Source organism: Manis javanica, chromosome 12 (assembly GCF_040802235.1).
Source record: "Manis javanica isolate MJ-LG chromosome 12, MJ_LKY, whole genome shotgun sequence".
In the NCBI taxonomy this organism is placed as follows: domain Eukaryota; kingdom Metazoa; phylum Chordata; class Mammalia; order Pholidota; family Manidae; genus Manis; species Manis javanica.
Window position 1 is genome coordinate 110,640,599 of NC_133167.1, and position 25,378 is coordinate 110,665,976.

The 25,378-nt window shown below is 51.8% G+C and overlaps 1 protein-coding gene across 13 annotated transcripts in view; it reads right to left on the reverse strand.

Moving 5' to 3' along the window:
- Positions 1-25,378, reverse strand: part of DLGAP2 (DLG associated protein 2) — a 436,545-nt gene that overhangs the window by 95,511 nt on the left and 315,656 nt on the right. For 7 of the 13 annotated variants that reach the window (XM_073219245.1, XM_036995819.2, XM_036995815.2 and 4 more), the window contains one exon: positions 3,130-3,195. The exons of the other annotated variants lie outside the window; for them this stretch is intronic. In XM_073219245.1, the coding sequence (XP_073075346.1) occupies positions 3,130-3,195 (66 nt within the window). The remainder of the gene's footprint in view (positions 1-3,129; positions 3,196-25,378) is intronic. 13 annotated transcript variants of the gene reach the window in all.

A 25,378-nucleotide genomic window follows, 5' to 3' on the forward strand; every position in this document is an offset into this window, starting at 1 on the left:
CCCACCTGAGACTGAGGGCACTTTAAAATAGAAAAATGGGCATTTTGAATGGGACCCGAAGCGCATGCACCTTCCCTGAGGGTGGCGCTGGCCGTGGCTGCGTGGTGAGCAGGCCACGAGTGCTGGGCTGGAGTGCTGCCTCTGTGACTAAGCGTCTCTGACTTTAACTGGGTGCAGTAGCCTGGAGCTCCACAGGGCTGGGGCTGGGAAGCTCCCTGGCTTAACCCCTCCACTCAGAGACGACGGTCCCAGAAAACTCGATTTGGAGAAGTGAATGTCTGTGATTACAGAGACTCCCCCAGTGTGTTACCCCAAAGGGCTGGAAGCGTGACTTGGGCCTCTCCCTGTGGGCCCGCCTCCTCCTGTCCTCCTCTCCCACCTGAAGGTTAACTGCCCTTTCATACCCTCTGCACCCAGGTTCTCACGGCAGGTGCCCATGAGGATCCCAAAGGGAACTTTCAGAAGCCACACGTGCCAACCCTGCTTCAGAGGGGCCACATCAGCATGTCCAGGCATGGGGTCTAGCTGGCAGCATTTTTAACTGCTCCCCAAGTGACATGACCGGTGAGAACCGGGGTTGAGGCCTAACGTGTCCACGAACGAGCCGGGAAAGGCCACTGCAGCCGTGGTCGCAGTGTGCACGGCCCTGAGCCTACAACACGGGCTGCGTGCCTGTCCTGCCTCATGGGCGGCTGGCGTCCGGGCTCCCGCTTCCCGCCATTGTGCTCCCCCGCTGCCTTCACCCACCACTCCCAGTGGAAACCAGACGACGTGTGGGCGCCCTACAGCCACAGTCACCGACCCTCTGCTGCTTCCTGCCCAAGGGCTCTAACACCTGCCTCCTCCTTCTCCCTGGCATGACCACTGACTGGCATCTCATGCCCAGACTGTACAAACCACTCACTCAATACCTTCTACCCCTGGGGAGTATGGCAGTTCCTCAAAAAAGAATTCATGGAATTACCAAGTGGCCCAGCTGTTCCTCCCCTGGGTCTACACCCAGGGTGATTAAGGCAGGGTGCGTACGGATCCCACACAGCATGCCCAGAGCAGCCAGAGGCAGGCGCCACCCATGTGTCCGCGGTCGGGGGAAAACAAAGTGCAGCCCATCTGCGCACTTGAATACCGTTCCGTCTGGAAACGGAGGGCGTGCTGACACCTGCTGCGACATGGATGGACTGGAGGACACAAGCCAGACAGACGGACAGACCCCGCATCTAAAACAGGCCAACTCACAGACGCAGAGAGAACGATGGTGGGGTGAGGGGGGGGAGGAGGGAGCGCTCAGTGGGTGCAGAGTGTACGTCCGGGAAGACAGAGTGAGTTCTGGGGATGGTGGTGGGGATGGTTCACGACACCGAGACTGCATCTCATGCCACTGAATGTACACTTAATAGCTAAAACAGCAAATTTTATGTAATGTATATTTTACCACACACACAAAAACCCACTTCCCTCTGTACAATGCAGCCTATAAATCCAACTGTGAGATGCTGACCCCTTGGGCCTGACTCTACCACGTGCTATGGAAGGGACGTGACTCCGGCTGGGACTACAGGAAGCTCCTGGGCGACACTGGGCCTGTGCCAGGGTGACCCAGGACCTTGTCTGAGTTTTGTGCCCAGCCTTGGGGCTGCCCCAGCTGAGGCCACACCCAGGGTGCCCAAGGCTGGGAGAGCAGGCGTATCTCCCAGTGGGACCCCTGTTGGCCTGGCCCCACCCGGGCCCTTCCAGAGGGGCTGTGTCAGCAGCCGCCCTGCCACCAGTCGCAGGCCGAGAGCACACGATCCTAAGGCTGGTGGCACGTCTCCCTCGCTGTCACAAGGAAGAAGGGCCACTTACAGACATGGCTGTGGTACGAGACCTTTCAGGCCTGGAAGCAACACAGGCGAGCCATTCCCAAGTCTCGGTGAGACTCCAGTCCCATGGGTCATTCATGAGAAGCCTCTTCAGACCAGCTTCCTGCCATCACGAGTGACATAAAAGGTGGCACGTCACTTGCCCCAGAGACAGGCGCATGCCTTTCTAACAAGGAGAAATTATTTTGTTTGTGTATTTCCTAGTTAAGAAAGGCTAGCTTAGAATATCAAGTCAGAAATAAATTTCAAACTTTACCACAGTGGATAATATACTGTCATTCTTTCAGAACTATACCTGTTTTCGCAATTTTCAATTGCAAAGCAAACTTTTTTTGGGCTCTCATTTTCTGTAAAAGAAATCACAGCTTCATATAAATGGATCCCTTCAATTTTCAGTGGTATTCTTCAAGCCAATCAAGTGGGTAACAGATTCCCTGGCTAATGTAAATGAAAAAACTGCACTTGAAAAACTCAAATTTAAATGTAAATCAAACATAGGAGCCCTAATACAGCCCTCAGTGTTATAAAGCATTCAGCAACTTTAGACAGGGAGCCAGAATTCTTCCAGGTGCGTAACTGAGCAGGTGAGGTGGAGGGCAGAGACCCCAGAGCCTCACATGGGGTCTATTTGCCCAGTGACTGCTTGATTTGAATTTACCCCACACAGCACCTGCCCCTCAGTGATGGCGGCCAACTGTGCACTAGCTTTAAGGTCTGTGAAGGCATGAACACAGAACTCGCACATGATTTTAAGTAGCCCTGGGGAAATACCGCACGGCTGTAACCTGGAGCCCCCTCGGCAGAAAGCACATGGTTGGACAGCATCCAGGCCATAGTGGATGCTGGGCTTGCCCAGAGAAATCAGCATTTTATGCAAAATTGCAGAGCTACATGAAAAAAATGTAAATACAAGTGCCTTTCCATTCCTTAGATTGACTTAGAGTAAGTCAGTCTCAGTGGGGAAGGAGAACAGCAGTGAGGTGTCACGTGTCAGTCACGTCACTAGCTGCTGTACTAATTGATAGTAATGAACTGCCTTAATAGATAATAGTTAATAGATGATATTGCCTAAACTTCATAATGTTTATGAAACAAGTTTTTTTTTTTTTAATTTCACTGCATCTTATTTTGTTCTTTTTGGGCCACCATGAAGTCTGACGTGTGGGGAACACATTTCTGTGCAAGGTTCACTGGTTTCTGGGGTGCAGTATGACCCTGGCGGGGGCCCGCATATCTAGTCCTCCATGAGCAGGCAGAGTCTGTGCCCTACCGAGATCCTCCTCCGCCGGCCCCGGAAAGCTGATGCCAGGCTGGGCCAGGTCCCCGCCCTCTTCCTCTGCAAAGAGAGAAACAGAGTCACTCTTCAGTACCCTCTGGGGCAGACAGCGGTCACACTCTGCACATCTTCAGCACATCCCGGGCATCCACGCTCGAGATGCTTCCTGCTGCCCAGATGCCACACCCTCCATCTAGCACCCAGAGCCGACACCTGCCAGCCACCCACCGTGAGGCCAGCCTGCGGGGCAGGCATGCGCTCGCTGTGCCCGTGGGCCTCGCCCTTCTGACCCAGGCTAGCTAGCCTTTGTCTGCAGAGAAGAGACCTCAGAGAACTTCCCTTGCCTTTATTCCCGGCTCCTCCAGCTCGTGGAGCCCCACCTGAATGCTGACCAGCCCCGACGAGGACTCTCTGACTGCCGGAGCCTCTGCCTTCCAGAGGCTCCATTCAGCAATGCTCAAAGCCTGTGGTTACAGTCGTAATGCTTAATGTCAGTTCATCTTGGGTCAGTTTGTCCAGAATGGAGCTTCCTTTCCTCCTGCTGGGAGGACACTTCAGGTCACTGGCACTGACCATCGCTGTCCACCCCAGGTTTGCTGCCCTGTGTCTGCCAGGCATCACCGCATGCGTGTGAATGGTCTGGGGTCACCTAGCATGGTTTCTCCTTCCCCAGTGGGGCTACGGAGGCCAAGGACACACAGCCTGCAACCTGTGTCCCTCCAGCCCATGGGGAGCTAGACTGCAGATGTCTGGTGGCCTCTGTCCTGCACGGGCCCAGCAACGCCAGGCACCTTCCTCTGTTGCTCCAGCTCCACACGGGCTGCAGGGTGGTTCAGATGCACTGTCACGGCCAAGGGATTCTCCCCGGCACTGAGTCATAGTGAGGGGTGTAGACGGCTGGTCTCCCTGTGGAGACAGAAGCCCCAGAAGAGGATTCTGGGCAATTCATCATGTACATAACGTGTTTGTTATCATTTGGGTACATATTCCATACATACACGGATAACTACATATTTAGACTGTACACGTGCATTTAAGCAGGTTTGCAATATCAGGCATGGATTCTGGGGCAAATATTCTACATTTACTTCTTGCTAGTAATACCATCACAGCAAGCTAATGTCTGCAGATGGACCCCTTGAGCACTTTGTGATCTAACCCCTTTTATTGCAGCAAATTGGCCTCTGCCAGTTTCAGGGAGTTTATGGAAGGTTTGGGAAAAGGGGCAGTTTGGCTGTGGGAGGCGCTGAGGAGGCCAGGGACCATCTCATGCACATTTGCAGCAGAATTTCATTTTATGGGCAATCCCAGCTACTTCTTTCAAAAATATATACATTTCATACTTTTATGTATGTACAGTGAACATCTGCCTGAACCGGGTGAAGTATTTACGGGACATTTTACTCAAATCACACAACCTAAGCCAGCTGTACCCACTCTGCCTGGCGGAAGCATGCGGGCTTCATGTCCCATTCTCCAGCCAGTGAGCGGCTGCCCCGGAGCCGGTCGGTCAGAGGGGCCCCTCCAGGGTCCCGGGAAACCGGAGACGCTCTGTTTTCATTTGTTTGGGAACATAATGCACTATAAGGCACAGTGCAAATTAAGTGAGTTGCCATGGAGACTGTGGTCACGTGGTCACCGCTGGCATGTGGGCAGGAGGACGGACAGAAACAACGCACCTGCTATTTCAGATCTTGCTTGTTCTCCTCAAACAGAGACACACAGAACAGAAAGTGTGGGCATCGACAGGGTGAGCCCGAGGGGCAAGCGAGCGTCCCGGTGCTGGAGGACGGGCATGTGCCGTCGGCCACAGGACGCGGGGCACGCGGGGGTCGCAGGCTGCGCAGGGCAGGGCGGCCGCCCCCTCAGAACAGCCCCCAGGCGGGTGCCGAGTCTGTGGAAGGCCAGCCTGACTTTAAGGGTAGAAATGGTGAACCACACACTGCGCCTCTGCCCTGGCCCTTTATCAGATCCAGGTACAGGGGGCCCAGAGGCGGCGTCCCTGGCAAAGCGGAGAGAAAGCGCCCTCGAGGGCCCTGCTCTGGCCTCACCTCCCAGCTGCCAGAGCTTCGTTCACGTGTCCGGCCGTATCAGCGGCTCAGCTCCTCCTGGTCAACCACACCGCGTCCCTTCAGCGCTTCGCGTTTCCACCGTCCGCCCTCCCACACCCGGGGCGCAGGGCAAGTAAGTGATGGCAACGCTGCCAGCCGAGCGCAATTCGGCCCCACATGCCGCACTCACCACCTGGGCATGTCACGATGCCTCGCTGAGACCTGTCCTGGGGTCACTGTGCTCTTGGTCACCAAGGCCCCCTGGCTCCTCCCTCCCTGGCTCCCAGGACTGCAGGTGACGGAGGGTTTTCAAATCCATGATGCCCAGGCAGCAGGAGGGACAGAAGGAGAAGGAGCTGCTCTCTCACATGAGCCACGGGACGTGACAGCTTCCACCCCGAGCGCGGAGATGGTGCCTCCCGCAGAGGGCCACCCACCCAGCATGCTGCCCCGCGTTTGCCCCCCTGGGCCCAATCTGCAGCTGAGTTGAAGCCGGCTCCTTGTCCGCCTCGGAAGGCGGGGCTGGCACCAAGACCACGCTGCCTGCCTGGCCTACTTCCGGCGTGGATCCTTGTCATGCCTTATTTCGAGAAGCAGTAGTTATGTGGCCAGGGCAGCGGCCATTGCCCACCGCCCTGCAGCTGTGACAGTCAGTCTAGTGCAGAAGCTGAGTCCTTGGACTGGCTCAGGGCTTCTCTCGGGTCGCACGGGGACAGGCCAGCAGGGCAGCCTGCCTCTGAAGTCTGCAGGTGGAGGTGTCCGTGGTGAGGACCCCCTGGCTTCTGAGAGCACATTCACCTCCTTTTAGGTTTTGATCTGATGGGAGTGGGATCTGAAGCCTTTTCTACTAAGTCCAGGTTTCAAGCTGACTGACACCTGCCCCTGTGCCCCGCTGTGTGGCTGGTTCTCCCCTGGGGACAGTCCCATGGGTCTGCCCCATCCTCCTCTGAGCGGCACCCATTCTGGCCACCAAGTGGTCTCGGCACCTGGCTCTTCCCCTTCAGTACCCCCATCCGGCCCTCTGCGCGCTGCCCTCCACTACCCGTGGCCGCTCAGATCCTCCCCGACCACCTCATGCTGTGCTGGGCTGTGCCCCTGTGGGCCCACGATGGCCCTCCCCTGGGTGGTGCTGTGTCTCTCTCCAAAGGAGGCCCACCTACTGTGCATTTAAAGGGTGGAGGTCGGGGGTGGTCAAGTGAAAAATTCTGCCTGTGACCATGTCGCCTGACTGTGTGAGCAGAGCCAGGAAGCACATTCCTGCAGACAGACAGCGCAGGTGACGCCGGCAGAAGGGTGCCGCACGGCGCTGTGTGGCCTCAGCTGCAGCAGGACCAGAAGCAGCTTTTGGGGGCAAAGATGCTCCACGATTTGGTTTGCTGAAAGGGTGACCCAAATGTCGGGCGAACTGACAGCTCACCAGTTTCCAGATTCTGTAGCTCTTCACAAGTTTACTTAAAGAAAGCATACTCAAGGCCATGATTTTGCCGTTTTCCTAATGACAGGATTTGAAGGCTGCTGAAATTGAGGATTCATTTCTGCTTCGTAAGGACAAAGACATTGATTAGTTTTAATGTTCGCGCCCCACCATTTTGTTCACAGCTGTGTCTCAGCCTGCACCAGCCGTGGCTGTAATCATTACTAATGACTTTCCTTTGAAAGCCTTAGAAATGCTCGTGATTTTATTTTGGACCAAGGATCAAGTCTCAGCAGAAGCTGCCCCTAAAGTCTTCAGAATCTTTCATCAAGAGTTAAATGTCACTTAAGTCAGGCTAAGAGAAAAACTCAAAAACTCACTAACGAGGCAACCCCACTCAGCTCAGAATGACACTGGCTCTGGAGACAGGTGGCCCCTCCAGCCCATGCGAGCAGGGTCTTGGCAGTCAATCCACCCCCACATTTCTGTCCCAGCTTCGGGCCTTGCCAAGTCACCTTCACCACCACACTGCATTCAAATAAATTACAAAGCCATCCGCCAAAGGAATTTAGTTGTGACTAAGAGCAAGATACTCCCAATTTTGAATTTCTCTGGTCTTGGAAAGAGGTTTAAAAATGCTGGAATGAAAAGCAGACTGCTTCATACTTAAATATCAAAAGTCTTCAAGATGAAATTGTATCTGTCTGCTGTGAAACTTGATCATTATTCACTTCAAAAGTGACATTAATTATATTTTATGTTTTAAATCTAAATTCCAAATGAATGCAGTGTTAAATCCTTTGCACTACCATCTGTATTACATAAGGTTTTATATCAAAGTTTGCTTGAAGATATGTCCATCACATTTAAACTGGGAATGCTATTTTAAAGACAGAGTAGAGGGCATTTTATAAAGCTCAGAAAACCTGGCCTTCATACCTAAGCCATGGCTGCTCACAGTGGTGATGTCAGTGTCCCAGATCAGAGTGGACAGTGTGGAAGTAAACACGGTCTCGTCTCTGAGGGTGGTTCTGACTGCTGCATCTGAAGTCCCAGGGCAGGGCCGCCCGCAGAGGACACCCAGCTAGGTATGACTTTCAGACAAACGGAGAATAATGCCTTACGGCAGACCATGCACTATCTGTTGTTTCCCTGAATTAAAGTCCTGTATTTATGCTTGCTGACCCTCGCCTCTGTCCCCTGGGAAATGCTCAGAAGGATGCAGGCCTTGCCTGGCTCTGAGACGACGGCTCACTTGGTCTGGGCGGCCGGGCCGCTCGTGCGTGGCTCCAGAGGGAGCTCAGTGTGCAGCCGGGCTCGAGAACCTCCAACTTCCTGGGATGACCACAGTGGTCTGCTAAAGCCCCCACTCCGCCCTCTCTGCCAGCTGGGAACAGGAGACCCGGCCACCTGGCCGCCCGCCCCACCCGCGGGGGAGCTGTGGCCGTGTCCCTCCGACCCTGCTGCATGTGTCCAGAATCACCAACTTCATATGAAGTTCTCTGCGTATTTCTCCTCCCTCTCAATTTCTGTTAGAACGCTGCCTTCTGGAGAGTTGTTTTTCAGTCAATTTAATGTTTTAAAAAAGCTGTGATGTTAACTTTCAAACACTTTTAAGATCTGTATTTGACATACTGCCTTAATTTCCTGCACTTGATGCCATTTCTGGCATCGCGCTCTGCCGCCACCTCCTCCTCGGGGGCGGCCTCCACGCCAGGTGCCCAGTGCCCAGCAGGAGGAGTGCTGAGGGCCCAGTTGCTATTGTGCCTTCTCCTGGATTTGGTACAAATGACTTCAGAGTAAGTTCTGACACTTTTTTTTTCTTTTATAAAAAATTGGCAATCCTTGATTTTTCAAATATCCAATTAAAGTAGAATGGTTAAAATGAACTGTGGTACAGTCACTGCATGGAATATTGGAGACCCATCAGGCATTCCAGAGATGGCCAGTGGAGTGCTAAGTGACATCAGCTCCTTGCACTCCCGGCGTGCTCTATGGTCCTCGTTCTGTTCTGGAGGCCATCTGCCCAGACACCGGCAGTGTCCCGGGTTGGAGGAACTAATTGCAGTTCCGTTTTATTTGCTTCTTTAAGCTTCTTACGTTTTCCAGATCTTCTTCGAGCAGCAATGGAGAGGTTTTATAAGTAGCAAGGAAATAAGAGAAACACTTGGTGTTCAAGCATTCACAAGCCAAAACTTGAGTTTTCTTCTTTATTGCAAAGAAAATGGAGACGATAAAATGTAGTTTCACTGTTCCTCTATTTAACACCCTTTCACTCATGTCTGTCAGGGCAGAATGAAGATTCAGAAAGAAACTCAAACGGAGCAGGTCATTCACGCGCTCTGCCAGCTGGCCTCTGAGCGGGTCTCAGGGACGGGCTGTGCCTCCTGCCCTCGCCTTGCTGGCTGTGCTGCCTCTGGAACCACTGCGGGCACCGGAAGTGTGGCAGCCAGTGCAGGCGTTCAGCTTTGGAGAGGAAAGCTGTTTCCCAGAGCTTTTCCATGCATAGGTAACAAAAGGAAAGACAAATTGCTCTGGATTCTCCAGCCTGCTGTGTAACACACTGGCTTGTTGTGCATCTAAAAAGGCGACTTTTGGGGTAATTCTGAGAATGTAGTCCCTTCCAGGAACTGATGCATGTCACCCTAGTCTGTGGGGTTCCAGCAGCTTTTCCCTCAAACTCTTTCAGAAGAAAGGGCGAAATGGCAAATGTGGAGACAACAAGCCACTTCACTACCCAACCTAAATCCCAAATCCAGCTCCCTCTGCCCTGGGAACATTCCCTTCTGACATCGCCAAGAGTCAGCCTGTTGTTGTCTCTGGACATTAATTTACTGATTACAGTTACCTTACTTCAGAGAAGGGACTCACTATCTGAAGAAGTAAGATGAAATGTTATTATACCCATTTTGCACATGAGGAAAATAAGCTTCAGAGCTGTTAAGTAACCGGCCTAAAATCCTATGAGGTGTGATTGACATACAACATTATAGTATTCAGGTGCACAACATGGTTCGATATTTGTATAGATTGTGAAATGATCACCACGGTAAGTCTAATTAACATCCGTCACCACACAGTTGTAAAATTTTCCTGGTGGTGGTAACTTTTAAGGTCTTCTTTTAGTAACTTCCAAATATGCAAACAGAATCGTCAACTACAGTCAATATGCTGTGTCAATTAGACCTCAAAAACAAATCCTTTCACAACTCAGTGACGTACTAAGATGAGAACTGGGGCCCTAAATTCTCTCCAGCTCCAGAGGCCACGGTTTTCCTGTGCTGCATGTCAGCAGTAACTGCTCCTCTGTTTGCTGAGCTGCTGTGATCAGTCTTGGAAGAAGGAGATCTGCTGTGTCTTGGCTGTCAGTGTCTTCCTTAGGTGCTCACATGCCCACTCTCCTTTTCAATTTCTTCTTTAAAATACTTCTTTTCTAGAATCAAAATATGAGCTCAGAAAGGAGAGGTGCCAAACTCATTCATACTAAAGTGTAAATGGATGCCAATAAGCCGTCTGTGTCCAATTCTGTCCTTCAACTGCAGCCAATTCCAGGCACTGTGCCCATGCTCAGAGACATGAGCTCTGTGCACAAACCACTAGGAAGAGGGTTTGCAGTGGAGCATGAACGGAGCCGGGAGTCGCGCACACAGCTGTGCTGGGAGTGAGCTTTGGCGGGAGGTCCTGGACTTGCCTGAGGACCAATGAACTCTGACTGCATGACAGACTATTCCTAAATTATTAAAATTCCTTTTTAGAAATATCACTTATAGGGTATTTTCACACTTCCTATTATGGAACCCAGTACTTCTTAGGATGGACGCTGAAAGGTTACCTGCAGCGTGGCTGTGCTGTGGGCCTGCCCTCCTGTTGAGGGGATGCTGTGGTTGACACCCAGGACCTGCCTGTCTGCTACCCCGCACATTCCACAGACACGAAGCTCTGGGGCTGCGAGACACTAGGAGCCTACATGCTGGCAGGAAGATCCCCTACGGCAGGTGATGCTCTGCGAGCAGTGAGTCCAGCAGTGGACACGGGCGCCAGTGGCTGCCATTCATGCTGGGTATCAGGTTGACTTCAGGGCCTGATTTTAAAAAACATCTTTAACTCCAGTGACTCGATGTGGAATGCATGGTGCTCAGCTGTTAGGCAGACTTGCATACACTCAACTGTACATAAAATTCATTATGTAAATCTATACATTAAAATATTTCATAGCCAAAATACTATGTTTACTTTTATTTTGTAAAAGAAAGAACCTCAAAATTTTGATTTGTGGATATTTGTTCCAGACCATAGATCTTTGTAAATACCCACTTTCAGGGCTACTTAGCCATAAACCTGAATTTTGATCTATAGCCACAGGCCTTGGTTTATTCACTTAATTCACTTTGGATATTAATGAAAGTGAATAACATTTGTTAAAAAATGACAGGTGAAACTGGTTACCTATTATTCATTGACAAATCATGCCCCAGGAGTCATTCTTCTTGTTTTAAACACACCAGACTTCAAGTCTGGTGGCAGGAAAGTGAACAGGCACCAGGTTTTATGCAGCACCCAGACTGAGATTTGTCCTCAAAGCCCTCAATTCCAGATCAATTCTGGTTTAACAAATTGTGCGGCCCCTGACAGGAATGGAGCCAGTGTGTGGCTGTGCCGAGCGTAGCTGCTTGGCACCCAGATGCTAGCGAGACGGCGGGTCCCGTGGGCTGTGCAGCATTAGGAAGGTGGGGCAAACACAGAAAACAGAGAAGGCGCCAGTGTCCGTCTGTTGGCATGTCGCAAAATGAGCAGATGCACATGTGCACGCATGATAACAGCATGCTTGGAACACGTGAAGGTCACATACAAGGCTCACTGGCAGCACATCTGCCTCCAGCCATTCATGTTTTCTATAATGAAAAACCTGGTGTGCATCATCATCCCATGTGACATGAAGCCCTGAGCAATCATTCTGGGTGGGGGCACCTCTGAGTGGGCTGCTGCCATGTTCCCGGGAGGGCGCCGGCCTTCAGAGAGGCCCTGTGGCTCTGAGGAAACGGTTCCCATGACAGGCTCCAACGTGCCTCTGCACCATCCCTGAAACAGAGAGATGCCAAGATGATGCCTGCCGAGCAGCCTCAGGGCTGCACCCATCCTCCGAGAGGCCCCAAGCTGCAGCACAGCAGCCCAGCCATCTTCGCATCACCCGGGAGCACGTGGCTGCCTCCCATGTGCCCCAGTGGAGGCGCCGCATACATCCAGGCAGAAGCGCATCCTGGCTTGCATGATGTGAGGAGTAACCTAGGCCCTGGTCCCCCCACCTGCAAAACTGGAACAATAGCATGGACATCAGGTTCCTTTTAAAGGGGAGGTGAGGACGCCCTCCACCCAGCCCCCGGCCAAGCCCTCGGTACCAGCAGAGCCTCAGCACCAGCCTCACCCCACCCGACTTTTCGGAGAAAACCCCAGCAGCTCTCAGCATGCCGCTGCCTGTCGCCTGCCTGCCGCGAGTGAGGGCCGGGCAGCACAGGCCGGTCTGGGCCTGGCAGACGGCCTGGGAACGAGCACGTGTGAGGTCCACACACCCACGTGGCATCAGGCCCGGGGACAGAGGTGGCGTATCTGTCGGCTCCACACGGCCACTGCGCCCTTCGCCTGTGCAGTGGGCTCAGCACCTCAGCCACGCTGCCGTCAGTGGTTACATGACTTAGAGAAGGACCAGGGACCGACCAGCTGTGCTGGAGCATCTCAGTGGGCGCGTCCTGAACGTGAGACGCAGCCTCGTCCAAGGCTCACTGTCTCTACTTACAATGAAAATTAGTAGTAAAAACATATTCCCTGAAAACTCTCCTTAAATATGTGCACTTCCTCCTCTTCTCATGTGAAGCCTCATGGCTGCTGCATCTCTAAACTGATGTCCATGGACGTGACTGAGCCTGACTGCTTCTGAAACACAGACCATTCCTGCTCTGCATCTGAGTGACACACACAGCCTGCCTTTGCCCCGAGATGGAAAAGCCACAGAAAAGCCCTGCAGTTTGCTGGCTGCGCTTGTGGGGCAGAGCAGGTCTCACCCATCGACCCGACCTCAAGCTTACGGAGCCCGGAATAATCATCTGGAAAGATGAAAGGAAAGGAAAACAAAAATACATTTTTCACAGAAAATGAAAGGGCAGCTGCATTAAAATCGCACCAATTTCCATGCTCATTTCAGAATCTTCCTGTCTAGCTATATTCTCGAGTGTCAACATAATTCCCTACAGCTCTGTAAAGACACTGTGGACATGCCCAATGTCCTGTACAGTTTTCACCTACAACTTATACATTTGCATCAGAATTTAAGATAACGAATGTCCCTTGTTGACCTGGCAGCCAAGGTGGTGAATCAAAGTTCCAGGGAGGAAAATATAATGAATTGCTAAGGGAACAAATCAGGAAATATTCCAATACAGTCTAATGACTTGGTTTGAGAGTAATTCAGAGGATCTCAGGAACCTGTAATAATCTATTACTGTCCCCATTCCTCAAGTATTATGATCAGTTAGGGCTGGTGTAATTGTCCACAGACCTTTTGAGTGAATAATGTGAACATTTTTGTATCAAGTGCCACAGCCATTTTAAGCAGAAATTCCTGCCCAGCTTGTAACTTGGGTCTGGTACGAGTCTTACCAGCTGGAACAGGAAGTAAGCACATGAGGATTCCAAGCCAGCTTGAGTCTCCTTTGAGTTGTGGGTCTGAGCTCTGGACGTGCACTGAAGGGTCCATCAGTGATGATTAGAAAGCACACCACCGAGTGTGCGTGAGGTCAGCCAGTGTTCTTAGGGACAGCCCTTCCCCCTGGAGGCCTAAGCCACCTTGGTATTTCTTCCCGATTGTCTGGGCAGTGAGGGTATACAGAACTCATTTAAGTGTTAAAAAATAATCATCATGTACTTTCTTTTTAAAATCTGAAATGTTGAGTTCTGGAATTCCAGACCGTTCCCCCTGCTGGGCCAGGGCGATGATACAGATCTCGCTGCTGAAAAGGGATGGCCCAGAGCTGTGCCAGGCATTGCCACAAGCCAGGTTACTGGCTTTCTCAGAATTCATGCAGCTCATCGGAGCACTTGCCTGGCCTCCCTGCTACCCAGCAGCTCCGTGGAAGGTCAGCTTGACCCCAGTGGAAGTGCCAGGCTTAGTAAGAGGCCAGGGCTCAGGGCCGGGTCCCTGGACTCTCTTCCCAGCTGGTCATTCTCAACAATGGCGGTGACATGGCTCAGTGACTGTCGCCAGGTCAGTCCAGGATGATTGGAAGCTTGAGTCGAGAGATGCTCAAAAAATGGGGTTGCCCTAAGGTGAGTTTAATTTTCTAGCCAGCCCAAGAGCCAGAGACGTTTTTATTCATTTTCCAAAAGTTTAGCGACTTAGGAAATAAAATCCAATAGAATGTCATCTAACTAACTTTACTTTCTTACTTTTCTGGAAAAGCCTCCTCAAGCCTGGTGGGGGGACTGTTGCCCTGATCAGTGTTCGACTATTCTGTGTGCCATTGCTGCACATGGACTGGGAAGGAAGCACTTCAAAACTAGACCCCAAGAGACTCTTTAAACACACTGTTCAGCTTCCTTACATTTTATTTTGTTAACACTAACTCCCTTTTTTGGCAAATCTCTTATAAATGATGTAATGGGACAGACAAAGGAGCAGCTGGCCTGCATGTTTGCTTGGATTAACAGTCTCTCTTCTTGGTGTAAGGTGTGTTAATACAAAACGTGCATGTACACACCTTGTCCTTCCTGGCACAGAGCTGCTGCAATGTGGTGCTCAACACCCGGGAACAGGGCTGAATCAGCCCAGACCCCATCCCCACTCTGTTCCGAGACAATGCAGAGGCAGACGGGTTGGGGTCGCAGGGGCTCTGAAGAGCCACCAAGCACAGCAGTGCGTCTGGGGCCCTGAAACCCTCACCCAGCCACACAGTGTTTGCTGCGGGACGAGTGAGGAAGTGAGCGCAGCTTCTCTACATGAACAGACTCAAGCGTCTCCCAACCGGCCACACGGTGTCCCTGGGAAACTGCTCTCCTCTCTGGGCACCTGTTTCTCCCTGATGAGTGGAGCTAATAACCATGCCTGGTGTATGGGTTCTCATGAGGACTAAACAGATGATTGTATGGAAAACATTGAGAACAGAGCCCGAGGCTTTTATTTTTAAAAAGTCACACGGGCACAGCTGATGTGGGTATGCATCTGAGACACTTTCACAGTAAATCCCACCAGGAAAATAATTATAGCTTCCCAGTTGCATCCAAGCAAAAGATTCCACACGTGAGTTCTGCTTGCTGCTCACATCCCTTCACTGCGAAGCATGGGGGAGCACTCGTCCTGAACAGTCCGCAGCCAACCTGGCCCTCGGGGCTTCTGACAAGGCCCAAGGAAGAGCTGCCAAGCCAACTGTCTTCTCCAGCCCTGGGCTGGCTGAGCCCTCCGCACAGCGCATGCCATGGTGGACCCGGAAATCAGTGGCTCACCAACACCAGACAGAGAATGTGCCTCCTGATTCCAGAATCAGGGCGCCAGGGAAGTGCGGGTACAATCCTCTTTCGCCTCACAGATCAGGTCCTCATCGAGTGGCCTCCATCCCACCCCCTTGACAACGGGTCCACTCCCAGGTACTCGTCTGCATCATCAAGGGCTGGACGTGCCACAACGTTTCAGCTCAGGGCAGAAAATCCTGCCAGCTTCTCAGGGCAAAGCTTCCTCATGTGAAAATACATCTGCACCCTCAAACCAGCCAGGCATGAGTGCTCTGATGAAGACGTGAGTATCACTTTGATCGGCTTCTCACGCACAGACCCCTTCACAATCCTGCTGGTGGTATTCGGTGGCTGAGCAAAGCTTGGCCTGTCCCCTCAGTGTCTGAAACTGAACATCATTGTGGACTCACTGGCTCTGAGGCCTGCTGCCCCTGGATCGCCAGGGAAAAAGGCTCTGCTTCCCTGTGGTTGTGTCACTGTGAATATCGTGGGTCTGGCTGTACCTCCAAGATCTTGGTGCTGTCACTTGGTATTATGGGACCTGAAGAGGCTGCTAAATTTAATTGTTCCAGCATCATTTGTGGAATGTTAATAAATCAACATTTTTCCTAGAGATTACGCTCTGTGAGTCTGATTTGTCTAATACACCCTGATCTTCTATTTCTCTTTCAATTTCACTACCTGTCTGAAGCTGTCCCCCTTACATTTGCACATAGCTAATGACTAATTATTAGGAGTGAGACCAAATAAAAACTCCCTTGTGTCTGGCCTGAATTCTCAGAGAAAACAGCGCCCAGCTCTGACAATGAAGAGCTACCTGGCTGAGCAGGACCGTGCATAATGGAGAGATAAAGGTAACGATTATGGTCCTGAGGAGCAAGAAGGGGCAGGAATTATGGACAGCTATGGGCTCCCCGAGGAGACATGGGATCTAAAGCTGAAGTCTTAATATTTTGGGGACCTTATGAAAATCTTACAGAAACCACAGACAGACTCCCTGAGAAGATAAGCTGCGTGTGCCCACAGCACCTTTCATGTGAGTCGGGATGTTCTCATGACTCCCAAGCGCCCATGTGTGCCGTCCTGGGTCTGATTCCCAAGGCAAGGCGGGACAGCCCAAAGCCGGGGGGCAGCTTGCTGGAAGCCGCCCGATGTCTCAGGCTGAGGAAAAGTAAGTGACGACAACAAACAGAAGAGAAAAGTCGTCTGTAAGAAAAATGCAAGAGAATGGGCCGGCAGCAGGGTTGGAACAAGAGGGTATTTAGCAGCATTTTAGGTCATGTGAGCAATAGCTCAGGTACTGTCAGCAAAGTTGTCTGATGAAAGCTTAGTGCCGATTTCCCAACCACCGCCTCCGGCCAGGTTTGCGTCCCGACCCAGCGATGTCAGGGGAAACTGAGCTGGACAACGAGTCCGGTGCTCGCTGGCCTCCCGACAGCCGTCGGATGGTGATGGTCCCGTGACCGTGAACTCCAGTCACATTCCAATGGCCCCAGCAATTTAAATGGACAGGTTAAGACACAGTGATGACAGTAGAAAACCGCAGCTGGGGCAGGGGAAGGTGGCTGCTTCTGGAGGTCACATAGACCCTGTGGGCAGGACGGAGCGCGCCACAGCCGACCTGGAGGCTGGTCAGCCACCCACGGGCAGAGCCCACGGTGCCACCTGTGCACGGGAGCCTCCCAAGTGGCCTGTGGCCCTGAGCACTGTCGGGGCCTCCCTGCGCCCTCACACCCATCCGGGATGGAAACCAGAGAGGCCACAGGACAGCAGATGAAGGGTCGCCCTGGGAGCACGGAGGGACGAGGGGAATCATCGCCCTGTTCGAGGGGGTTTATCCCTCAGTGCAGCTTTAAATGTGCCAAAGGAATGTTACTAGGATCACACTGGGTTTTCACATATCTGTGTGTACATAAGGCTTAAGAAAGATTTTCAAAAAGCATCTGACTGCCTCTTCAAACTTACTAAATGGAACAAAAGCATTTGATGCCAAGAGATACAAAGGTATGCTCCACCTATCTGACGGCACCTGCACTCACGTCCTCCATCCCACCTAATGCCATCTTGTTCGGACACGACCCACTGTGCCCCATCCACCCGTGACCGGGCAGACTGTGCCGAAGCAAGCCTGGGCCCCGGCCCTCCCTGATTCTAGAGGAACACTGGCTATCCTCTCGCTGCTAGATCAAACTCTGGGGGAGCAGTGATAAAGAATATTTTTCTTCTTAATGTCAGAAAAATGCTGCTGAGATTTTCTCAAAGGAAAAAGAGGGGCCTGGAAATTAAACCTCCCCATTGGGTCAGCAGAAGGCCCATACACCACATGCCCGGAGCACCGTCGGGCAGCTGGTGCACAGTGACTGCCTGACAAGCATCTCCTTGATGCCACGGTGCCGGCAGGAGGCTCTTCACCTTGGCCCTCGGACAGCAGGCAGTGGGATGGTTAATCCCTGGCCTTCACCACCCTCCTGAATGTGCGGCATCCACGGGGCCCCCGAATCAGGGTGCCGGTGACAAGCTTTGCCTCACCCGACACAGGGCTACCCTGATAAGCTGTACCCCAGGACACTTATGGCAATAAAAAGGCACTAGGAGCCCATGTCACTTCTCAACAGATGCCAGCGGAATCAGAGCTGAAACCTACTTCGTCAGGTAAATGTCCTCAACACCACAGAGCGACCACTGACTAAAGACCACAGGACATAGGAAGGTGGGTCCTTGTGGGTGAACAGACCAACTGTGGTCTCAGAGCTGATAATCTAATAGAGGGGCCCACCCAGGTTGGGGACAGCTCTGATCTGGGACGAGGCACAGCAGCTCCATGAGAGGATCGTGTGTCACAGGGAAGAAGCCGCAGACAACAGGGCTTGTCACCAAGTAAGCAGCTTTGTCTGGCTCCATGCCACTGACAGAACCTGTGGCTCAGCTCAGAGAAATGACCAGCTTGTTTGGACTTTGCACAGATACAGGCCCAAGCTCACCTGCATAACAAAAGATCTCATGAGGACACACCTCCCCCCAACCCAGGCCAGGATCCGGAAATGGGATGTCAAAGCTGCAGTCAGTGACCTATTAGTGGGTTGCTCCATTCTGTGATCTGTGGCCAGATTCTTTCCCAAAGAACAGTGTGGAGCAGCACAGGGAAGGACATGGGAAAGGTGGACAGTGTCGCATGTGGTGAGGTGACTGTGACGTGTAGTGAGCATCTGCTTTGCCTTCAGTGGGCAGGTGACAGCTTTACGTGCATTTCTCCCCTAATCCATACATACCCCTGTGAGGGATGTGTTCTTAGCCCCAGGTCACCTTTGAGGAGTGGCTGGGGAGGCAGGCCAGGTGCCCAGGGAGGCACACCCAGGCTGGCACAGCCCCAAGGCCTGGGGTACAAATAGCCACCACCCGAAAGAGTCTAGGACCAAGTCGCTCTGCTCACGAGCGTGTAACAACTCTGGATGCAGCCACGGCCACTTAGCAGAGGGAGGGGCCTGGGGCCCAGAGGAGGCCAGGGGCGCAGGCCCCAGCGCATGTCTGGAGGGAGAGTCGGCCGCAGAACCAGATGCTGAGGGGTACGCGGCCTGAGGAAGGCGCCTTGTGGGACTGCGCCTGAGTGCCCGGGGAAGGGCCCCTGGTGGCAGGCAAAGCCTGCAGCCAGGCAGGCACAGTGGGAGGGAGGAGAGGATGCCTTTTATTACCAATTGGGAACTAAAGCCGTACGGTGCAGGACAGAGCTAGAAGTTAGTCCCTTTCCGTTCAATTCTGTGACACGATCAATTCCACCATTTAAGGGTTTAGTGAAACGTCAAAAATTTAAGAGAAAATGGAAGATGCCAATATGTGCTTCTGTTTGCTACTAGCGCTCTGGGTTGAACCTGAGCTGTTCTGTGAAGGTATGAAGAAGGGGGCATGTGGAAAACGGTACATTTCAGCAGCGGTGATATTACAAACATTCATCTCCTGTTGTGTCACAGTATCAGCCACTCAGAATGAGCTCCAGCCCCCGGGGAGGACGCTGGCTGTGGGAACAGCGGGGCTGTCTCGGGGCAGCCTGGCCAGAAGCCAGCCTGGGGACGGACTGCGTAACCACAGGCTCGGCAGGATGAGCGCACAGCCACTCTGAGGCCAAACAGCCGCCCGCGGGCTGACGCTGCCTGTGTCCCAGCTGTGCCCATGTGTGCAGGAGGCCCTGCGAGGCACAGCCCTGGGGAGTGACCACGGCTGGGTCTCCTTTCACAGCTCCTCTACAACAGGAACTCGCCCACGTGGCCTGTTTTAGGGTTACTTTCACTTAGGGCAACAAACAATACAGTTAGGACAACAAAGACTTCCTGGTAAGTGCAGAGGGGTGCTCTGACCTTGAAGATAACCTTGGGTAACTGGCATGAAGTAACCCTCAGCGACCCCAGGCTGCTGTAGGAATCCCAGTGAAGATAAGGCAGTGCCCTGAGGGGTAAACTGGCAACACCAGGATGGTTAAAACCTCAAAGTGGGCATTTCTGTCTAGGCTACCTCCCCTGCCTGGGGTGGGGGTCCTGGCACCTGATGCCTCCCCCAGGCTGCCCACCCGCCTGCCCTCCTCTGTGGGGCTGTACCTCCCGACTCTCCTGCCTTCTGCACCCGGGCCGTGTTTCCAGCACCCTGCAGAGTATGAAATCAGCCCCTAAGACTCCAAAATGTCAGCATTTCAGTCACCTTTAAAAAATGGCGGGGATGTAAATTGGTGTAGGAGCTCTGGAAAACAGTACGGAGTTTCTTAAAAAATTGGAAATAGGAACACCATGGGACCCAGCAATCCCACTTGTGGGTATTTACTTAAAGGAAATGAGTCGGTGTCTCACAGAGGAACCTGTGTTCCGCGTACACTGCGGCATTATTCACAACAGCCTGAGTGTCTGTCCATCAAGGGATCATGGGCATGTGTACACGTACAAGAAAATGCTACTCAGCCATGGCTGTGAAGGAAGTCCTGCCATTTGCACCAGTGTGGATGGACCCTGAGGCCATTATGTTAAGTGACATAAGCCAGGCAGAGAACAACAACTGTGTGATCTCTCTTAGATGTGGGACCTAAAGGAGCTGGACTCCAGAACAGAGGAGAATGGTGGCTTCCTGGGGCTGGGGTGGGAATGGGAGAGGCTGGCCATGGGCACAAACTTGTGGCTACAAACGAGTAAGTTCTGGGTCCAGCGTACAGCACGGTGGCTGCAGTTACAATACTGTATGGAGACCTGAGACTCGGCAGGGGAGCAGACTGAAGGGCTGTCAGCACACAGGGGAGGTGTGGATGAGTTAATTGGCTTCTTGGGACCATGTTTATCAAATATCCCCTGTACACATTGAATAAACACAATTTTTATTTGTCAGTTATATCTCAACAAAGCTGGAAAAAAATCTAAAATTCAGTTCCATAATTAGCTCTGTTTTAAACTAATTTATATAAAGTATGGTTAGATGATATGTTTTTTTAATAGAAATGACTTCTCCAGCCCCTGATACCACCAGTTTATGTGCTCTGTGCTCTAGTCTGGCCACTTTGTAGAAAATAGTTATTACCACAAACATCCACCTAACTAAGATACACCGTTTTCTGTGAGATGCTGGAGACCCCGTCTTTCAGGGTGTGTCTGCACTGCATGATTTCCGTGCCTGACCAAGAAACATGAGGGAGTGGGAGGTGCAGCAAGCGGTTCATGGATCCGACAAGCTATCACCCAATTGGGAGGGTGTCATTCAACAACAGGTCTCAAAACTGCTGGAATTAAATTTTATCACACCCGAGGCACACAGAACGCCACCGTCTTGAGATGCGCGGCAGTTCTCCCCGATCTGTGATAAGCTGTGCCGGGGAGAAGCAGGAAGCACCGTTCGAACCACTGCATCCGCAAACAGCACACGATTTCCACTGGCCGACTTCCGACCCCAACAAGGAAATCGGGGTGTGGAGGCGGCTCCTCGCCACCCTGGTCCTGCTGGCATTGCGTGGTGCCACATTGTGGATTTGAACTATCGACGCCAAAGTGATAAAACTTTTCTCTGGGAGGCCAGGACATTCTTTGAACTAGTAAGGATTCTACTGCGTTTCCCCACCATCTGGTTTGAAGCTGCTGATGGGCTCTCTATACAATCAGAAGTGGGCTGCAGCTTAAATGTACACATGCTGAAACATGCAGTGTTCTGCTGGAAATGCCTGGGGCTGGGGTGGGAATGGGAGAGGCTGGCCATGGGCACAAACTTGTGGCTACAAACGAGTAAGTTCTGGGTCCAGCGTACAGCACGGTGGCTGCAGTTACAATACTGTATGGAGACCTGAGACTCGGCAGGGGAGCAGACTGAAGGGCTGTCAGCACACAGGGGAGGTGCGAGGACACGACAGCTCTTTTAAAGGGCACTCCTCTGACCTCCCCGAGAGTCCTGTTCGAAGGGGACCAGCTCCTGATGCTTGATTTTCGCTTCTCTTACAGCTGCTCCTGCCCCACTGAGCCCTGATACCTCACCACAAAGCCAGGAAAGTGAGGCTCATGGCCTAGAGCGGTTTTCCGGAGGTGGGAGGCATGAACACCCCAGGGGAGGCAGGAGAGTCCCTGGGAAGCGCCTCCAACCAGCCCTGCCCGTCCCACCCGAGTCCCACATCTGCCAGGTCCTGGACCCGTCCCCTTCTCCTTCTGGCGGTGTGGTGCTCAGAGGCACCCCGTCGCATCTACCCCGACTGGCTTTTTCCGAGGTCACCAAACGAAGAAAATCATAAGACCTGAAATGCTTCACAGTGCATGACGGAGCCGTCCTGTGGGGTGGCTCTCGTGTACCTGCTGGCCCCAGACCGGTGCCAGGCCTGTCCACCGGAGGCCCCTCCCGGCCTGGCTGGGCTGGGCTGGGTTCTCACACTGCGCGCCCCCAGGGCCTGGTGGTCGGGTGCCACATGAGCCTGCTGGGGTCCTCAAGTCCTGGTTCATTAGGCCAAACTTTACTGTTGCTTGAAATTTCCCATGAAATGGGATGCGGAGCAAGATTTGTTTACATTACTTGCTGGGAAGAGCATTTTCTCCTTGAATCAATTCTTTGAAGATAAAGTAGATCCTGAAATCCTAGGCCTCTAGGCGTGAGGGGCTGGCTCCCTACTTCATGGAGACAGAGCTGCTGGAAGGGGCCACAGCCCACACTGCCCAGCGCCTGTTGCCAAGCAACCCCAGCTGTGTCAGCGGAGCCCTGGGGGCTGAATTAGTGCAGAGAAGCAGTAATCAGTTTATATCCGCACCACACAGCGGTGCCCAGGGCAGACATGTCCTCCTCCCAGCGCGGCTTCCTGGGAATCGGCTCTTCTCCCGAGCTCCCCGAAGTTCGCTTGCTTGTGTTTACGGAGGCAGGAAAGCCCGACCGGGGTCCAGCTTCCACTCTGCCAGACCCACCTTGCCGTTTGTTCTCTGGGTCTCCTGTGTCCCTACCGACCCAGACTTCTACGTGGAAATCACGCTGAACAAGAGAACACACTGCCAGACAGAAGCACGGGACCACTTTCTACATGGGACTTGCAGTCTTCACCATAAAGTATGTTCACTGGTTTAAAAAAAACATTCTTTACTCTTGATTCCATCTCAAGTTCTCCAACGGGACTGTACCACAAAAGACAGATTTTACCTGATCCGTGTAGGAAGAATGCACAAGAAATTATCCACAGAACCTGTAAAAGGGACTCCAATTCCCTCTTTCTATCACTTGACAACATCATGACAACCGTGAAGAGAGTGGCCCTCGAGTCACAGTGGTCCCAATGAGCCCCTGCATCCTGTGCAGGCCAGGTAGCCACGGGGGGCACGGCAGGGCCGAGCCCCAGGCCTGAGTCTGCAGGAGGGCAGGGATGCCACACGGCTTCCTGTCACATTTCAGGACCTTCATTGTGTCGCCAGTAAAACTCTGTCCTCTTAATCCTCAGGGGTTTTAAGAAGGATGTGAAATAAGGCGAAGAAAGTCCTAGCAAAGTGTCTGGATGAATGGTCGTTTAAACAATTTTCTTAATTAAAAAATTTTAAACTACAGTAATATTTGTTTAAAAAATCAGAATTAAAGGTTCAGTTTCTTCACACTAACCGAAGCAAGTAAGTACATGATGGAAGTCCAGCCCGAAGTCCCTGGGTAAGAGGGGGCAGCCATGGGGCATCCGGGCGACTCGCCTGGAGTATGAAATGATCTTAAATTGACAGCCTCAATTCTTGAGCAGATGTAACTCCATGTCTCAAAGAAAAAATGGGGACAGACACTCAGAACTTAGCAGCTGTTTTAGGTAATGTGTTAAAATCGCTCTCAGCTGGAGTGCAGACGCTGCCAACTGCCTAGTTACTGTCAGAGTCACTCTATCAATCCTGGGAAATAAAAGTGTTTATTAGCTCCATTCCATTAAATGCAAACAGGTCTCAAGGTACTAAACCTTTCTCAGCATTTTTTGCCCCCACTGAGAAAACAATAGAATTTAAAGAGCCAACGGAGAGGCACTAAATGAGACGGGCAGACTCTGTTGGTGGGACCGGCCGGCTCATGTTTCCTGCGTTCACACACTGATCAGTTTTACTAAATATTACAGGCTTGGTGTTGCAGCTAATTTGAGGAAGAAATGAGTCCAAGGACATTTAAAGTTTTCCTGACAGTGATAAACAAGGGGACTCAGAATAGAACATCTTTCAATGATTCTTCAGTTGCAATGTTAATTATGGATAATGAATATCATGATTTCAAAAAACGAGCAGGATAGACGCGACCACCAACCCTCTCTGCTCAAAATGGCCGGTGCTCAGGAGAGTTCCAGGGCCCCGTGTGTGTCTGAACTAGGGGTATTTCTCCAGGGCACGCTCTGATCTGGGAAGTGCGCAGAGGAGGTTGTCAGTGCACCAAGCTGGTGGCACAAAGCCCAAGCCCAAGAGCACTTCCTGCCGTGACGGGGCGCTGGCCCGCCTCTGGTCCTGGATTCCCTCTCCATGTCCTCTTGCTAAGCCTGCACTTTATCACCACATCCCTAAGGCTGAAAACTCTGCTTTCCCATGGAAATACACCTGTGAGCTCAAGGTGGCGTTCAGGTACATTCTGTCAGAGAGTCCGAGATTGCTTGCAAACTGATAAAAAGTTGCAGACACATTCACATTCCATTTCACAGAATTTTTTGGGTTTCATTAACTCCTGGAAGTCCCACCATTATCCACAATGCCAGCTAACAAGTCTTGTCTAAATAAATTAGGTGGAACCACAGGAAACTGCCATTCTGGAGGGTCGAAACAGTGAAATATCACCTGACGGCTCACCGCAGGGAAAGGTAAGTAAGGCATCGTGCACACTGGAATAACTTTCACCTGACATCATAAAACCCAGTAAGCCATTCTTCCTGCAGGAAAATGCTGTTACTCACTAACCTAGCCCAAATGAGTAAGGTGCTAGATTTCTAAAATGTGCATTTCCAAACACACTGCAGGAAGGAAATGCAGGTCTTGTTCAGAGCAGAGAACAAACATGTTTTGCAGGGGTGGCCGCTATGATCACTTGTCTGCATCCTACTTTACAGCAACTGCATGGCTGTGCGGAGGTACATGCCCTCCAATAGGGCCGAGGAAAATAACAGAGTGCAGAGCCCGCCGACTCTGCAGGGGTCAGCCAGCTGCGTGTCACCGCCAGGAAGCTGTGCCTGGGAGAGGAGGAAATCTTTCAGGATGAAGGGGCTCGGCTCCTCACTAAGGAAGCTAGGCTTTGCGTTAGGAGAGAAATATGCCAAGTACCTAAAATGGAGAGAAAGTAGCTGTGAGAAAGGTGCCGTTTTTAGTACTGATCAGACATCAGTTTATCTCCAAATGATGAATGATGAAACCATGTTTGCCAGGACCAGCCTGTCTCGTCCGAAGTGAGGCTCGGATGTGGTGCCATCGGCTTGTCCTATTAGTGTTCAAAACGCATCTTTAAGCCACTAATTGAGGCTATGAACATACGTTTCCAGGAGATGGCATGCAGACGCATGGGCTGAGTACGTTCTCCTCACACCTCCCCTTTCTAACGGCTCACAGCCCCTACGAGGACTCAAGTACCGCTTTAGAGTAAGAACAACAAAGAGCTGGAACCCCTGGTTTTCTCTCTCACCTGTTATTATGGTTGCTGAGCAATGACCATTTTTATGGACTATGATTATAACTTGAGAGCAACCCTTTGGACTTAGATCTTTTACAAAAATGTAAATAAGCAAAATGAATAAAATGGGATGGAAAAGAATACACAAAGATACCCAATCTAACCTATTTAATCTGCTGGTATATAGGATACC